The sequence below is a fragment of the Humulus lupulus genome, chromosome 7, assembly GCF_963169125.1.
Source record: "Humulus lupulus chromosome 7, drHumLupu1.1, whole genome shotgun sequence".
NCBI classification, from domain to species: domain Eukaryota; kingdom Viridiplantae; phylum Streptophyta; class Magnoliopsida; order Rosales; family Cannabaceae; genus Humulus; species Humulus lupulus.
Genome location: NC_084799.1, coordinates 9789743 through 9808686, shown reverse-complemented (window position 1 = coordinate 9808686; position 18944 = coordinate 9789743). Strand labels below are relative to the sequence as shown.

The following is an 18944-nucleotide window of genomic DNA, read 5'->3' as shown; positions in this document are numbered from 1 at the left end:
GAACATTACACTTGAAAATCAACATAAAAACTCAACTTTGTTGTTGTTGTTGTTGTTCTTCTTCTTCTTCTTCAAACATAAAACTTGCTATACCCAATCGGCAATAACCTTGCTCAAGTCTCACCCTCCGATCAACACCCAAGAACCCCAACCTTGAACTCGAACTCAGCCCAGATCTACCCAAGTCAGGTGTCACCCAGTCGCACCAGGCGTCACCTCGTCGCACCAGATGGAAATTCGGCCTTCCCGTTGCACCGAACGTCCCCCGTCGCACTAGATCTGCCAAGAACAAAAGAAGAAGAACAAGAACAAGAGTTGAAGCACAATAGCAAGAAGAAGAAGATTGATATGGGAATAAGATCAAAGTCTCTGCTTTGTACTGAGATCCACCCAAAGCAGGAGTCAAAGCGGGAGATGAGGCTGTCGGAGACGTTTTCAATCTATGACGGTCGGGGGTGGGCTGGGTGGTGCGGGGTCTACGACGACCAGGGGTGAACTGGATGGCGCAGGGTCTGGGCTAGGGACGGGGTTGGTGGCTAGAGCTGGGGGCTGGTGGGAGAGGTGGATTTGAACGTGGAAGAAAGAAGAGAGGAGAGATAATTCAACTTTTAATTATTTTTTATTTAAAAAAATTAATTAATTTTTTATTTTAAAATATATTTTGAAGTATTTAATAAATTAATTAATTAATCAAATTTGAGGGAATTTTGGTCCTATTTAAAAAAAATTTGATCAAAATTGGGCTCACGATATTATTTTGTTCCATTTTGTAAAATACAAGGTCCAAATTATCATTTAATAAAACATATGAACTGATCGATAACTTTTGTAAAACACAGTGTCCAAAATAGTATTTACTCTATAAACAATGAATGTCAATTTCTCAAAAAAAAAACTATGTAAACATTTAAAATTTGACCATGTTTAAAATGGGTATTATTGTTGTGAAAAAAGAAGTAGAAACAAACTGTTGAAAAAAATATATTTTCTCTCTCTCTCTCAATCTCAAATTCCCAAATTATGTTTTTTTTTTATTTAAAAAAGTAGTTTATCATGATATAACTAACTATTTCGTCAAACAATTAAATTAAAGTAAGTATATACCTTTCAATAATTATAACTAACATAAATTATATTTATTACTTTTAACCATGTCACCTTATGTGATGTGATGTTGACACCATATGGTGACTTGTAGCAATTCTCTATGTATAACCAACTTAATAGATAACCTGAATTAAAAATTAATGAGATATTTGTTAATGCACATGAATTATTCATATTGTCAACCAAGACTCGATCCATTTCATGGTTCTTAGAATATAGCTTTTATTTTTTATTTTTTTTTAGTCTCATTATAGAAAGAAGCCGGGCACCATAAACAAAAAGCAGGAAACAGAACAAGATAATAAATTAAATTGATGTAGAAAGTTTCTTCTAAGGAAAAACTTATGGGAATAAACTAATAACAACTGTGATTGTGAGAGTAGCTAGATAAACTATAATTATATTTACTTTCTTTAATATAGCAATGACAATAGTGGGGATCAAAATTTGCCTAGTCTTCTATTAAAAAAATTATAAAAGAGTTCCAAGTCTTTTATCAGCTTGATTTATGTCGGTAGAATAAATTCATAAACTCCCATCTATAAATAGATGTGTTCTAGAGCAATATTTCTCAACCATCCCTCAAATAACATATATACTACAAAATTTGGAAAGAGATACATATCATATATATACTAGCATATTGATCAAGCATGAAAGGCGCTCACTTTCTTCTAACTCTGGCTGTCTTGGCTTTTGCAACTTCCATTGCTTCTGCCTATGACCCAAGCCCTCTCCAGGACTTCTGTGTGGCAGTAGATGACCCCCAGAAAGCTTGTGCGTATAAACTTACTATAGCGTTTTTCTATAGCATTAACTTGTACCTATAAACAGTGACTCAATACTAACAATTTTTTTTTCGAACAGTGTTTGTGAATGGGAATTTTTGCCAGGATCCAAAGCTTGCTAAGGCAGAAGATTTTTTCTTTTCCGGGCTCAACGTTCCAAGAGACACTAACAACCCAGTTGGCTCTAATGTGACCCAATTGAACGTGGACAAGATTCCAGGACTTAACACTCTTGGAATAACATTAGTTCGGATTGACTATGCACCATATGGCCAAAATCCACCTCACACTCATCCTCGTGGCTCTGAAATCCTTGTTGTTGTGGAGGGAACTCTCTACGTGGGCTTTGTGACATCGAACCAAGATGGAAATAGACTGTTTACTAAGGTTTTGAAAGAGGGAGACGTGTTTGTGTTCCCAATAGGTATGATTCATTTCCAATTCAATCCAGGACACGCTCCAGCAGTTGCCTTTGCTGGTCTTAGCAGCCAAAACGCAGGAACCATTACCATTGCAAACTCTGTGCTTGGATCAAATCCTTCTATCGACCCTGATGTACTTGCCAGGGCTTTCCGGGTTGAGAAGAATGCAATTGACCAGCTCCAAAAACAGTTCTGGTATGACAACAACTAAACAGAGACTAAGGTCAAAAGAAGAAAAGCCATGAATTGAATAAATCTTTCCATACTTTGTGTTTGTTTTATCTATCATGTAATAAATAATTTTATCCAATGTTTATCAATTGGGCATGTTTTGTGAAGTTGTATCTATGAAACTAACTTCAAATGAAGTGTGGAAAAAATCTGTTAAAATATAAAATTGTTGTATATATAGTAATTCATAAATTAATATAGTGTTTTTGCAAGTTGAAAAGTAATGTTATAATGCTTTATAAACTCTATAATCAAATTTGTGTAAATATTAAATTTCTAAAATAAACATTATCTTTTTAATATTTAATGAATATAAGTTACAAAAATAAAATTTTCAAATGAAATAAATATATTTGATTTTTAATCAAGTTTTACATTTACGTTCTTTATTTAAAATAGTCTATATTTATAATAATCTGAATATATATAAATAATGATAGATTCTCTTATAAGTTAAAATCAAATTAGCTTAAATAAACATCTTTTATCAAAAACAAATTAAATAAGCAGCTTATTTTATGTTAAAACTATTGATGGAATAGGTTTTTTGTCGATGGAATACTTTATGCGAATACTTAAATAGTGAGAGCATTCAAAGAAAGTAGTGCGAGCAGTCAAAGAATTTGCATGAAAAGCAATTAAATGAAGAAATAACACTAGAGATTATAGTAATTTAGCTCAGTTAGAGTTTATGTCCAATGTCAGAGATTACTCTCCTTTTTCATTATCATTTGACTATTTTTTTATAGAGTCAGTACATTAATTCTAGTCGTAATTTGCATGATAAATATATAGAGAGAGTTATTAGCAGTTACAAATAGTATAAAATAATGATTAGGTAATTATCATTAATGATGTTGAACTTGCTCGTTTGACACGAACAATCGGCTACAAATCGATCTGATGGTCTAGTCGTGACAATTATTGTGAGAAGGTGCTTGGTCACAACAAATGAACCTTGATGACTTTTCTTCTGCTTGCATAACTGGTTTTGAGATGCTGCTAGTAGAACTTGACTTTTCTCATTCGTTACTAGCTTAAGTAGCTTATTTGTATGAGAACTGCTATTCACCCCGATTGAATTGCAACGCGATCCAAATGGAGAGTTTTTATTTTGCCACCTCACAGTCTTAAATAACTTTTTATTCTCTTTTGTTTTTGGTCAAACATGTAAAGCTTTTATTGATATATGTTCTTATTAGTTTATTTTTAACAATAAAATGTTTATTTTATTCCATCATCCCCATCTTTCCTGATATGTCTTACCAGAAGCTACTATGGCAACCACCAAGTTTAAAATTAAAAGAATGGGAAACCGAAAACAATGCCAGGAACCAATCCTTATTGGGGCTTTGAGGATGTAATTCATAGTCATATACACTGTGTGCAGTGAAAAAATTTCTATCAGTAACTGAGTCCCACTCCTTATAACTTATGAAGGCTTCCACATACACCTTAGTTACCCATTTATCATATTGGACCAAACCCAGACTTCAATCAAGCAACACATTATCCCCGTTCTGTTTATTTTGAAAATAACACAAATTTGTTGGCATTCAAAACCCAAAAGAAAAATATGTGGAAACTTTTACTATTGGCAAGAATCAAAGAATCAATGCATAAATTATACACACATATATATAACTTCAACTCAGAAATTCAAAACTAGCAAGCAAGCATTAACGTATAAAAATTTTTTATCCAAAAAACAGGCATGAATGACGTGGCAAGTGATTCCCGGATACGTGGCTGACACTTGGCAGAATTCTGCTAGGGTATCGACCAGAAGAGATGTTACAAGCAAAAGACAGTCGAAGCTTACCCGCGACCAGTGTGGTCGCAGGTTCCGCGTGCCTCGCGATACTTTTATAAAGATCTTAGTCAATCCCGAAATTGACTCCCATGATTTCCTGAGTATCCGATTATTTAGGAAAGAATATCTGTAACAAATTAATGTAATCCCCCTTGAGCCTATAAATAGAGAAAGATAGCTCAAGGAAGGGACTTTTGGCTTTCGAATTATTTGAGGCTAGAGTGATTCTATTTGATACATTTTCTTGTTCTTCAGAAGTGAGTGAAACTCATTGAACCCTAGTTCTTTGATCACTCTTTTGAATCCTATATCAATAACAATTCAAGTGGACATAGGTTATTACCAGATTCTGGGGCCAAACCACTATAAACCTTTGTGTTCTTTATCATTTCGCCATCACATTCTTTCTAAAGTGTTTGTCCACATCAAGCAAATTTGACTCCGTGTCAGTTGGCCAAAATCTGGGTCAACATTCTGGTGCTTTCTTTGAGAGCTTGATACAGCATCGTTGAGGAGATCAATGGAAAAAACTACCAGGAAATCTGGACAGGCGGCCGGCAATGTACCATCTAACCCGCCTCCTCCTCCTCCTCCAAACGTGGCTGAATATGAGCCACATTTGGAATTTGATGAGGAAGAAATGGTCGACGCGACGCTAAAGAGTACCCTAGGAGCATTGCATGAGGAGCTGGCCAATCTGAGGGCCAGCCAGGAAAGTGCTGCCGAAATCATGGCGCGGCAGCAGTAGGAAATTGAGCGGCAGTGCCTGGAGCTGAGTGAAAGGCAGACGGAGATGGACCGTCGCCAGAGGGAGGCCATGGCAGCCCTCAAGGCAGCCTTACAATTGGCTAGGAATCAGGCTGCACCTGCTTCGCAGCCTGATCAACCCGCGGATGGGCCACCCCAGAGGGGTCCCAATCCTAGCCCGCCTATCCAACCCTCGAGCCCACAAAGGCCCGAGCAGCCACTGGCGCCTCAGGACGATGTCCCGCTAGGAGACCCTGAAGCACAACCTCCATCCCAAACTGGTCGCGGTAATCCCCCTCAACAGAGGCAGAATAGGACCGAGTAGCAGCCTCGTAGTCCTAGACGCCATAGGGGCGATGGGCCAAACCTTTCAAACAGAGGACCGCATCCTCCTAGTAACAGGAAGAACTCAGAGTTAGGCTCTGCGGTCCGAGGCCCCCCACGGCATGATAATGCACGGGGACCTAACGACCAACGCAGACCACCCTCTAACGCTCGGGAGGTTCCAGGCCGAGAAGGCAATCGAGGGAATAGTCGATCCCACCATAGCCAATCAAGATTCAGAGATGGCCATGGCTATAATGAGGCCGACTCAGGTAGAGAAAATGCCGGTCGGAGGAATGAAGAAAGAGGTGGAGGCAGAAGCCAACCACCTCAGGATGACCAACCCAACAGACGGGACGCTGAGGGGCAGCCCAGACAAAATAACGTCTTTAACCAGCTCGGAGCTAGCGAGAAGCGGAGGAGAGACGAGGACTTAAGAGATGTACTCAATGATCGCCGCTAGCGACACAACGAGTATGTCCCCCCAGCACCAGAGGCCACGACGATTCCTAGCGCTGTGCAGGCCCAGATAGATGCCCTCAACCAGGTAGTGCAGCAGCTGGTCGGGGGAAGAACATCTTACATCGACCACGATAGGAGGAAAGGCACTCTTTTCGTCCAGAGGATAGCTATGGTAGAAACACCTAGCAAGTTTAAAATGCCTACGCTTCTAAACTTTGATGGGTATGGTGACCCGGTATCTCACGTCAACAAGTTTGAGATACAAATGGATATTCAGAAAGTGTCTGAAGACGCTCGGTGCAGGATCTTCCCTGCAACACTTTCTGATGCCGCACAGGAGTGGTTTTTTAAATTCCCTCCTGCAAGTATAGTTTCTTGGGAAATGTTAGTAAAGGAGTTTTACGGACAGTTCTACCCGGGTCGTGTGCACCCGACTGAGGCAAACCAGCTGGTTGAAATACGCCAGCAAGATGGAGAATCACTGAAAGACTACATCCAGCGCTTCATGCGAGCAGCCGCAGGAGCAAAAACAGTGGGAGACGAAGGCAAAATGATGGCCATAACCGCAGGGGTTAAGCGTCGCGCCTCTCTGAGAAAGCCTCCGAAAACATGGGGTTAGAACTACCCAGGAATTCTTGGATCGAGCTAATCGCTACATCAAGCTCGAAGATGCCATGACCGACGAAGGAAAGCCCCCAGGCAAGGACAAGGGGACCGCCGAGCCTGCCAAAGTTGCTAATGGGTCCAAGCCCAACGGGAACGGGAACGACAATGGCAAGAATGGGGGGAAACGGCCACACAACGAGCCTTCCGCCTCTGACAATAAACGATCCAAGGGTAACCGTTATGAACCTCGGTTCACTAACTATACTGCCCTAGTTGAGTCTCGAGTTGAAGTTTATCAGGCCACGAGTTTCAGTGTGCCTTATTGCCTGCCTCCATTCGAAAGGATATTTCGAGAAGAGACATCACCAAGTTATGTCGTTATCATAACGACTACGGACATGATACCAACGAATGCAACTAGCTGAAGGATGAGATCGAGTTCCTTATTAGACAAGGACACTTGAGAAGATATATATAGGCCTCGGGAAATTCCCAACGAGAAGCTCCAGGTGGCAACAAGCAAGCGCCCACGCGCCAATGCTCGCCACCTTTGCAGCCTGACCCCGTAACTGGCACATTGTTAACCATCCACTACAACAATTTTTAGTATATATTACATTAAAAAATGACATATATTTAAAAGTGTTATTAATAAGCCATTAAAAAAAAACACGGATCCCGTGAAAAAGTATTTGGCGCCATATGAAATGTAACTAGGCGCCAAATGAAAATAAGACACACAGAAATCTTGTCTCAGCCTCCGAACCCTTAAGCCTCCATTGAATCCCTAAACCTAATTTCAGGTTTCGCCTCTCTGCCTCTCTTTCTTACACTCAGCTTCTACACAGCCACGTTATTCTCTTCCACTCACGCTCGTCTACACAACCACGTATCTACACTTATTTTTGGTTTCGTCTCGTCATTCCCTGCCTCACATGAGTCTCCGGAGCACACAACGTCGGTGAGAGCTTCCTCTTTCTCTCTCTCACACTCAGTAACTCTCTCTTGCTCTATCTTTCTCTCTGAGCTACTCTCTCATTCAATCTTTCTTTCTTTCTCTCTGTTTGCTGCAGGTGTGTAACAAGGTGATGGGGGCCCGCGACTTGGGTCATATGATAGGGAGGTTCGACTCGTGGGTCTACCGCGTGGCTCGCTCGTGGGTGCGACGGTGCTTGCAGCGGTGGGTCTACGGCGTGGGTGCGACGGTGCTTGAGCTCACGATCTCCGAGTAATATATATGTGCTCTTTTGGTGGCTGACCTTGCCATTCATGGTGAACGCAGTCTTCGTATGAGGGTATCAATCTTTTTACAGTGTTTAATTTTCATATGTTGTTTACCACATTATATGTTTGTTCTTGAATCTAGGTATATCTTCTTTTTGAATCTTGTTATTATCTGTGGATTTCTTGAATCTGAGTGTTGTATATTGAGGCAATCTTTGATTGGAACTGTGCTAAACCCTCTTGAATGGGTTTTCAATTTTGATTTTTACTAATATTATGTGCTTAATATGTGCACATTTGGATATATAGATATGGAGATTTCTTTATTAATAATAGGACAAATCCATAATTCATGTGTTTTGATATGAAGTTGAAATTCTGCTCTTGTTTCCAACTCTAGTTTCTGTTGGTGGTTATAGTTAATTAGTGTTGGAAGATTAGGATAAAATATGTTTGCACTTCAATCTGTTTGGTTATCCGAGACAAAGATATATACTTCAATTATATATGTTTTGATTTATGTTTGGTTATACAAAATCAAATTCCCTTGTCTCTGGTAGATGGCAAATCAATGGCATCTTTATCACCTGCTGCTAGTTTCCGTTGGTGGTACTACATATTGTTTTTTTTTTTTGAAAATGAATATTGAAGGATATTGTTGTATGGATATTTTGTTATTGTGTGAATGAATAATACGTGTACATGTAATATATAGAGGAAAAACTGCTAACCATACACTTGTGCTACTCCCATTGGCTATACAAAAAAATCAATATAGAGACTAATTTGAAAACTAATCTGTACACTGATTTTATTTTGCAAATGATTAGTTTCATTTGAAAATCTTGAAGAGCATGTGTTTCAATCAAATTAAAAATTAAACACTAGAATCTACTTTTATAGAGACATCTTTTTTACAGGTTAACTAACTAGTTAACACCTTTATTTTATTGCTATAATTGAGAAGATGTTGAAATATGTGACTTGCTTCCATTCTTTTAACTAAGTCTGTTATAATCAGTTATGAGATTCTTGTTTTTGTAGCTGGGTAAATTGCTTCCATGGCCACTCCTTCAAGAATTTCACTTTCACTGCTTCCTGGTATGTCTTCTTTTGCAACAGCTTGGATAAATGCAAAACTTGAGTGCATCACTGGTTCATTTCTTTTGTATATTAGTGCACATATTTTACAGTATATTTTGGACTTCATTGCAGGCTCTCCCATTGATTGGCAAGGAAATAGTTGAAGTTCTGGATATACTGCCGAGGTGGTTTGATTTACAACACATGTTTGTTGAAGGTATAGTTTATTTATTTATTTTTCAAGATTTTATATATCTTTGATTTTTTGCTCTCTTTAGGTGCATTTCCTTAATATTTAGTTATGTTTTTGACATGAATAACAGGTGCTGGAATTAAGTATTTGTTAGAATATAATGATATATTAATTTTTTTTGGTATTTTTAATGTTAGATGATAAATTTTAAAGTTCGTAATTAAAAGACGTAAAAAACTTATGATGAAGAGTGCCTAAGTAAAGTAATGCTCTCTTATGATTCCATATATGGTGAAATCAAAGTGTTAGATAGATCTTTCATATGTTAAATTTGCCATGGTTTATTTTATTATTTGGTTTTGAATAACAAATATGTATTTTATCCGTGTTTTTCTTTTGTTTGAATAAGGTGTCAACCTATTTATATACTCTTGCTATTTACAATTTTCTTTTCTGTTCTATACAGAAGCTGAAAGCTATTGTAGGAATTATCATTGATACATTAATAATGCCATTTTAATCTAAATTAGAAGAGTTTATTTATTTTATATAATTCTTGCTCTAGTTTTTTATACTATTCTTCTTGATTTCTCATGTCTTGATCTGGTTCTGACATAGCAGTCCTTCAAGAAAATAAAAAAGCGAAACTCGAGTAATAAGGTGAGATTTTATTGCTGAAATTTATAGTAGTACTTGTTTTAAAAATCTTATGGTTTGGTATATTTGTGGACTTGCTGGTTTATGAATTCGCTTATCTAGATTTGTTGAAGGTATGGTTCTCCTGTGTTTTCTAAATATGCTTGGCAACAACAAGTTGATGCGTGCACACTTTAGGTGTCCTCTTGCTTTTTATCAAAGATTTTCTCTTTGTTCGGTTTCTAGGAAGAAGTATAGTAATGTTTGTTTTGACAGCTTTACAATGGCATGTTGATTTAGCACTAAAGTTTGTGTGTTTGTTATCTATTTTATTTTTTTTATGTATTGTTTCAACTAGTAAATTGTTGAAACAATAAATTGTTGCTGGTGTAGATATTTCAACTTAGTAGCTTACATAAGAACCCATGGTTTCTCTCATCACTTGTTCTTTTTCTGCAACTCATAAGAACGAGATTCATTGGCAATGACTACTAAGAAAGTAAGTTGTGATAGTTAAACTTATTGAGAGGTAACACCTTTGTTCCCATATCTGATGGATTTTTTTTTTCTGTTGGCACCTTCTCAAACCTTTATTTTCCCTTGAGTAACATTTTCTCTAATAAAGAGATATTTTATGTCTATATGCTTTGAACGATCATGATACATTGCATTTTTACATAAACGTACTGTACTTTGACTATCTAAATAGATTGAGTATTGATGAATCTGTTTGATGAGTTCCTCTTAATTTGTTTTTGTGCATACCAATTGTTTGTTTAATTATTTTCCTTAGTTTGAGTGCATAAGGGTTTTATTATTGGTTCTATATATCTATAGCTAGCTCTTAATAATGATCTCATGCTACTTAGTTAATAAAAGTATATGATTTAATTAATTAATAAAGCAAACCTGATATGTCATTGATGAAGGGAGATATTTGTAATGACTTGAAGATTATATAGTAAGGTTAAAATCTGCAGTAACCTTTTCTCTAAAGTAGCTACTTGTAATGAAATTAAACAAATAACTCAGTAAAGAACAAGCCCTGTTGGCATGTTACAAGACTGGTACTAATAATTTCTTTTGTCTGAAATATATTTTCTTCATCTGCAAGTACTTAAGTAACTAAATCAGGGAATCTTAGGGGGTGAGGGAGTTCCTCCTATGTTAATAGGCAGGGTTTTAGTGCAGGCCATCTACTTTTGGTTCTTATTTTTTATGCTCCTCATTTTTGTATTTCACCCGTGCAATTATTTCACTTACATAGGAAGAAAACGAAAGCTTTTATTCCTCCAGAGCTAGCATATGATTCAGAGCCTGCATGATGCTTCTAAGGTGTTGTTTATTTTTTGAAATTGATTTGATAATCTGATATGGGTAAATCATTTGCTTTGAGCCATAGTTCTGTATTACTGTTAGTATTTTGTTTGTTTGTTTCTTTAACTTTTTGAGTCATTTAATATGTTTTAGAGAGTTTTTTAAGGGGGTTTATAAATCTATTGTAAAGATTTATTTTGGTGATTTCGTATGGTCATTGCTCTTGATGCAGTAGCTGTATTGAAGTCTTTGGGTGGTTTCTGTTTTATATTGGCTATTGATTTAAATTGTGACTTTGAGTTTGAATGGCAGTCCATTGTTATTGAAATTGTTTTACAAACTATAATAAGTTTAGATAATAATAATTTTTCTTATGAGGGAGATCCTAAGGATTCTCTTTGATTTCAGCGAGCAATCTTTTAACTTGTCTGTATACCTATAACTATTAAAAATATATATATATATTCACTTAAGCAAAATAATTTTACAAATGTTCTATATTACTTCATGGATCTATTGTGTTGTATGTTGTTTCTATATTGCTTCATATATATGTTTCTATTTTTTTTGTGTGTATAAAGTGGAATGTTTAAATATTTTGTGTGCATATAAATTGTAGAAGGTTGGCATAATTATTGTGCACTAAGAAATGTATAATCAAAGCTATTGTCATTTTCTTCTTAGTTACTTGTATGGTTTGAAATTTGGTTAATTGATATTACTAGATTTTGTTTTATAGGTTGTTACTGGCCTTTTTTTTATTTTTTTTTATTTTAGCAATACTTTTGTTTTTTTACTAGGGTTTAGTGATGGATAACTTTAGAATTATGGTTGTTTTAAGTGTTGTTTTCCTTTATTCTCTTTTTTTTTTTCATTTTCTGGAATGGTTATTAGGGTTATCCTTTTCTCCCCTGCTTTTTTAGGGATAGGATACTTTCTTAGATTGATGGAATTTTTTTTCTGTTCTCTCTCTTTATTCATAAACAAGTGTTGGTGGCTGTGCAAAGGCTCCATGGATCTTAATGTGATTGCAGACGTTTCTTCTTCTCATGATTAAGTTAGCTTGTGATTCCCAAATATCTTGGCTAATTTAAGTAGATTTCAATATTTCTAAGTGAGAATTATAAGTGAGATTAAATTTTAGAATGTCAATGGCTGTTTTTAACATTGTCTCATCCTTTTTTTCTGCTGACAAATACAAGGAACGAACCTAAGCAATGAGAAAGTTAGATTAATGGGTTTTTGGAAATAGGGGTATTTGTTTGGAGTTTCTTTTTATTAAGTTAAATGTTATAATGTTTTTATTTATAATGAAAGGAAACTGTTTGATATGATTTTTGGATTGTTAGATATGATTTTTATAATATGATTTGAACTAGTAGCTCTTTTTTTTTTTGTCTTTTAAACTTTAGATTATGTATCAAGCTCTTATTTTGCTTTGTGGGAAGTTAATATATGTGGCTTCCTTTTGGGCCTTTTCTTTTTATTTGCTCATAAGCAGTTGCTTCAATTAAATTGGGGAAGATATTGAACTCCTTTTCCATATTTAGGATTTAGGTTTATGGTTCTACTTTGTGGTAATGCTTTGTAAATCATTTTCTTTGAGCCTTAGTTATGTATTAGTGTTGGTATTTTGTTTGTTTGTTTCTCTTAACTTTTTGTTTTGCTTGCTCTTATAAACTCTAGTTAAGATTAAGTTGCATTGATTTGAATTTCCTTGTTTTAATATCAGTAAAGGACATATAGCTGTTTTTTTTAAGTCTTTATGTTTCCTTAAGGACAGAAATTTTTTTTTGTTGTTTTTACATAAGCTTCTCATTGCTACATAGTAGCAAACTTAAAAACAAGGGTTGAATCAATCAAATTTAGGGTATTGGTTAAAAATAAGGACTGTCAATATGAATATGTATGTTTTCCAAAGTTTATGAGAAGTATTCATTCTATACATACAGTGAAAAAATGAATTGAATTTTTTTGTTACCTATGATGATAATGATCAATTCTTGTAGAAAGGTCAACTGGTAGAAATCTGGTAGAATTCCAGTTTGGGATTTCTTCTCCAAGAAATCAAGCCCCTTTTGTTCCTGAAGGTACTTCTCATAAACACATTGAAGTACCTCAATCCTTCTAAGTCAGAACCTGTAACCCCACCTCTATTTTATATCCATAAGCGACCTGAAATGTGGCGTCATCCCAATAACAACCCCCACCTCTGTTTTGTATCCATGAGTGACCTGAAATGTGGCGCCATCCCAATAGTATCCCCCTCTATCTACAAGTCCTCTCTCTCTCACACACACACACACATTTTGCATTTTTTTTTAATTGTACTTTGTTTATATGAAAACTAATATTACGTCCTCCAATGAGCTATAAATGATTTAAATATTAGTCATTGCTGTTTGATTAAGTGTGCAGGTGAAGCAATTGCAAAATCATAGCCAGTTTTTGAGACAATTGTCGGCCTTATTATTCGACTGGCTGAACATGGTCTCATCCATTGTGATTTCAATGAATTCAACTTAATGGTATGGTACATGGCTCCTGGCACTTTGTGGTGCCATTAATCTTAAGTGTTGTATTTGATTGAAAATGTGGTTATCCTATAGTTGCTTCTTTTGTTCTCTGTAGCACTTTTCTCATGTAGGTGTCTTCCTTGAGTGAATATGATAAATTCTCATTTGTTAGATTACAAGTGTTAATTAATCTCCTTATTTAATCTTATGGGTTCTCTATTTGGTGCATTTTCTTTCTAGATTGATGACGATGAGAAAATCACCACGATTGATTTTCCTCAAATGGTTTCGGTATCTCATCGTAATGCGCAGATGTAAGGAACTCTTATTAAAGACTTGAAAACTTGTCATAATCTTTTTTATCCTTTTGTCCTTGTAATTTTGTATTATTTAATTATTGTACTTGATAGTTATTATATATTTCATTCTCATATATCCTCATCCTCAGGTACTTTGACCGCGATGTTGAATGTGTCTTCAAGTTCTTTAGAAAGAGGTTAGTGATATTTTTTTCTTTTGTGTTGGAAGCTTTCTCATCTGCTTCACTGACTTGCTCGCTTATTTAAATCTACTGAGTTTCATTATATGAGATTGCTACTCTTAAAAGAACTCTCACCTATCTTCTACTGATGGAGGATTGAATTTTTATTGCTGACTGTTGATGGGTTGATAATGCTAGTCCACTTAAAACTTTAGATGATCATATTTTTCCTGAATTTAGCTGTAGTTTTTTGTTTATGCTTCTACGCCATGTTGTTGTTTCAGCTGTTGTGGTATTTTTCTTGACAGTCAATTTTTGTTCGTAGTGAAAGTCATTTCAATATTTTCATTTGTGGTCAATAAATTAGTTGAAGTGGTATATATATGTGGTTCTTATATATTTTTCTAGAAGTCCTTTTTTTTTTCTAGTTTCCTTGATTTCTTGAGTCATTGGTGTTTCTAGGATGCTAGTCCATATTTTCTATTAACTGGAGAGAAGCTTCAAAATCAAATTCTTGATTTCTGTTTCCCTGATGCAGCTGCCATTATATTTTAACTCCAATGGTTCTAGGAGTGTTTCTATAAATTTTCACAGCTTAAGGGCATAGCTGAAAGTGCATTACAGAAATATATTTTTACTGCTGCTATAAACAGAATGAATACACATATACTGGTAGATAACTTATGTTGTAAGCTTATAACTGATCTAACTCATGAAACTCATAAAGTAGAAGTTGGTATGGAGATTAAGAAAGTGTTCCTTACAGAATAACTGCTCTTGGCTCTCATATTTTTGTGTGTATGTGTGTGTGTGCATATAATTTAAATAAATGAAGAAAAAAAGAGGAAGAGAAAATTGTATCTTGTAAGGTATATGCTGTAACAGGGCTGTGTTATCTATTTGGAGAATATAACTAGGAAATTTCTCTAACTTGGGCTAAATACATGTTAGTTTGGATTCCAAGTGGGTTAATGAAATCTTTTACAGGTCTTTGTTAATTTTTAAGCATCTCCATTTTTTTTTTGTCTTTAGCACATATAATCATTAAGTTGTGCAAAATAGCTAGTGGTATGAGGTTCATCTCATTTGATGTTCATGCATATCTATGTAATAATCTATTTGGTTTTAAGGGAAATAATATGTGTCTAATGTCCATATATGCTGCTTTAGGTTCAGATCACTTCTAGGACTTGTCAACCAGACCCAAAGGGATATCATAGAATGTGAGAACTTTGTCTTCCTAAGAGTTTATGGCTGTTTAACTAGTGAAATAAGAATTGAAATTTCTTATCATTCATACATTTTGTCTCTAGATGGAAACCAATCAAACCACACTTGCATAAATGAGATCACTTGAATGTGCTGTCATTTCTTAGATACTGGATTGTGCAGTGACATAATATATCAAGTGACCGATTACACACATGCATAGGCACACACTGACACGTATACTTGGATTGACTGATAAAAATTGATAATTTCATTACTTGCAACATAGAAACCTAGAATTACAACTTTCATACATTTTTAATTAATACAAGGCAATTTGAAACTGTTTTTTTTTTTAAAAGCCCTAGAATTACCACTTTAAGTAATTGCTGGTGTGATTCCATTATTACACTCGAATATTACAGGTGTGTAGATGTGACTGCAGCTTACAATGCTCAAAAGACAGAGCTTAACATAAGCTTGACGACAATAGGCCTTTTGTGGACTAAAACTAACTTTATTACAAAGGGGATTACACATGGACCTGTGGAAGAAAGGGAAACAGGTATATGACAAGTGCACAACAAATGGACTCACAATAAAGACAAGTGCACAAAGGATGATGAATTGAAGGATGGAGCAAGTTTCATGCATGGTTTACTTTTGTGTATCTTGTAATGTTTTTGTTTTTCATTTTTGAAGTAAAAAATGTTCAAGATTATAAAACTTTATTATGTTATGCTTTCAAACTTATGTTAGAACTAAGATCTCATGAAGTAGACACATTCATAGTTTGAATTAGTTATTGTTTAATGTAATACTTATGGTTTATCAGTATATTGAGAATTACATTTTATGATTAATTTTGATTTTGATTTTATCAAAATACAATAATGAAAATCTTTTAATAAAAAAAAAAACTTATAAGTACCCTTATCACAACAAAAAACCTTAATATGTTATGATTTAGAAACATATTATAAGCGTAACAAAGTGTTATGATTTATATAATATAACAAACTAAAAATGCTATCAAAATAATCAAATGTAACAGTTGAAAAGTGTTATGCAAAAAGTATAATATTAAACTTCAAATTTATAACCAAATACTCTAACTAAATGTTATTATTTGAATATTATAGCAACTAAAAATGTGTTATTGAATAGTTTAAGATAACATCGAACATAACATTCGAATACTGTTATAGAAAAGACATGACTTTTAATAACAGGGGCTATGTTAGCGTTTTCAGAAGCGTTATCAATACTCCCGGTTAGCAGTTTTTAAGTGTTATGAATACTTTTTTTTCTTGTAGTGATCTGTGGAGGCCTGCACCTCGCAGGAAACAGCGAAAAGGCCAGAGAACGATATGCTTGGACTCTGCGCCACGACCAGGACATCGAGATGATGGCTGTGGATGACCGCGCGCTGAAAAAGGCTCGATCAGAAGAAGGCAAAATTGTTGGGGTTTTATGCCCTAATTAAAACCCAAATTCTTTGTAATCTCATTTTATTATCAATAAAAGAATAGAAATCATTTTTTGACTTGGTCAATCACTTTGCTCGCATGTTTTATTTTCATGATTATTTGTTTAATATAAACTTCTATTAAATCCCTAGCATATAGCTAATCTTATTTATAGTGACGTAATCACAGTGGAATATAAATATGATTATATGTTCAAAAATAAGTTAGTCCTAAGATTAGTCAGTGCACCGGATTTACACTGACTTGCCAATCTACGATATGATCTACTTACACATTACAGTGTTATGTTCTTTCTAGAACATTAGCAAAGTAGATAAGATCGGATGTATTTGTTACTGTTGACCCAAGATTTAGCCAACTGACACGGAGTCAAAATGTGATTGATATGAATGAATGTATAGAGAAGAACGTATGGCAAAAACAGTAAATCACATAAGAATTTTTATAGTGGTTCGGCCCCAGGATCTGGTAATGACCTACGTCCACTTAGACTGATATTGATATAAGAATCAGAAGAGTGATCAAAGAACTAGGGTTCAATGAGTTTCACTAACCTCTGAGGAACAATACAAGTTTACTAGGAGAATTACTATAGTTTCGAATGATTCAAAAGCCAAAAGTCCCTCCCTTGAGCTATCTATTGCTATTTATAGGCTCAAGGGGGGTTAGAAAAGATTGTTACAGATATTCTCCCCTGAATAATCGGGTACCCAGGAGATTGAGTGAGATAAATTCGGGATTACAAAGATCTTCCCATAAATGTTGCCTTGTACACGGAACCATCGACCAGACTGGTCGCGGGTAAGACGGGCTTACCCTGCTTCTACCGTGTCTTCTGGTCGATACTCTAGCAGACGCTTCCAGGTGTCAGCCACGTGTCCAGGGATTACTTGCCACGTCATAAATGCTAATTTATTGGATAACAGTTACATCGGACAGGATCGATATTGGCAGTTTATAAGATAAGTAAACATACTGTTATTATCTATTCTAGTCATATCATATAGTTGACCATAGGTCAATTCAATCTCAATTCTGAGTGGTTAGTATTCTAATTGATTGTATTATTTAAGTTCTTTGACTTGTTCGTTACCAGCTTACCCTACGGACTAGCCCATACTTACATCTTGGGAACTCGGTAGTATAATTGAGTGGGAGTGTTAATCATAGATATGAACATCTATAGCTTCTGATGAAGAAGTGAAACGATGGTTTCCTTTTAGTTTGGTTCAAGGTGATAAATGATAGAGATCTCATTTCAGTAATTAAATTAGTTTACTGAAATATCATTTACAAGGAACTAAGTGTTTTAAGGATAAAATACAATGAGGGGTAAAACGGTATTTTAGTCCTATCTCATTGTAGACCGTCTAAAGAGGATTGAGTGAAAATTATGGTTGTAACAATGGATAATTAATAGCGTATCTATATTTGTTATAGAGCGTTCTATGAATTCAAGAGTGCAATTCCAAGTCTATAGTGGAGTCACGAGGAATTAATAAGTTAGTAAATTTATTTTTTAGATTTATGATAACTTATTGGAGCTTGATTTCATAGGCCCACGGTCCCCATTGTACCTTGGATAAAATCATCTAGATAGTCTCAATTAATTGATTTAATTATCAATTAGAATTATCAAAGTTGACCAGGTCAATTTTGGATAGTTTCACAGAGTTGTGTAATTTTGAGAAGAAAAGAGAAATTATGGAAGATTTATTAATTAAGATAAATTGGTATCTAAATTAATAAATAAATTTAAATCAAGGTTCAAATTATAAATAATTAATTTGATAAAGGATTTAAATAATTATTTAATTAATTAAATCAATAGAAAATAATACAGGCCTTGATTTTAAGTCCAATTAATGGGCTTATAATCAAATGGGAAATTTTACGGGCCTATAGCCCATGATAATTTCGACCTAGGGCTTCAAAATGGATTTTATTTTATTGATTTTTTAATTAAATTAAATGGACTAATTGAGTCTATAAAAGGAGTGCTTAGAGAGAAGATTTCTGAGACGACAGATAAGTCACAAGTCAGATTTTCTGATAGTTTTATATTCTCTCTAAACAAGTCCTTTTCTAAGCCACTTTGTTATTTTCTCTTCTTCTCTCTATATCTATCTCATGTGTTGAGAATTTCCCACACTAGTCTTAGGTGGTTCTAAGGATACATTGGAAGATCGTGAAGAAAAAATAGAAGATCGGTTCAGTTTCTTGATAATGCTCTGCGACAGAAAGGATACAAGAGTTAGAGAAACTGAAGGAATGACTCTTAATTCCGCTGCGTAT

General features: G+C 35.0%; 1 protein-coding gene across 1 annotated transcript; it reads left to right on the top strand.

The window, feature by feature from the left end:
* The first annotated feature begins 1684 nt into the window (after nt 1–1684).
* LOC133789441 (germin-like protein subfamily 1 member 20) lies at nt 1685–2560 on the top strand. Its single transcript, XM_062227287.1, has 2 exons — nt 1685–1884; nt 1975–2560. The coding sequence occupies exons 1-2, from the start codon at nt 1761–1763 to the stop codon at nt 2526–2528; spliced, it is 678 nt and encodes a 225-aa protein (XP_062083271.1). The 5' UTR covers nt 1685–1760; the 3' UTR covers nt 2529–2560.
* Nucleotides 2561–18944: the final 16384 nt, after the last annotated feature.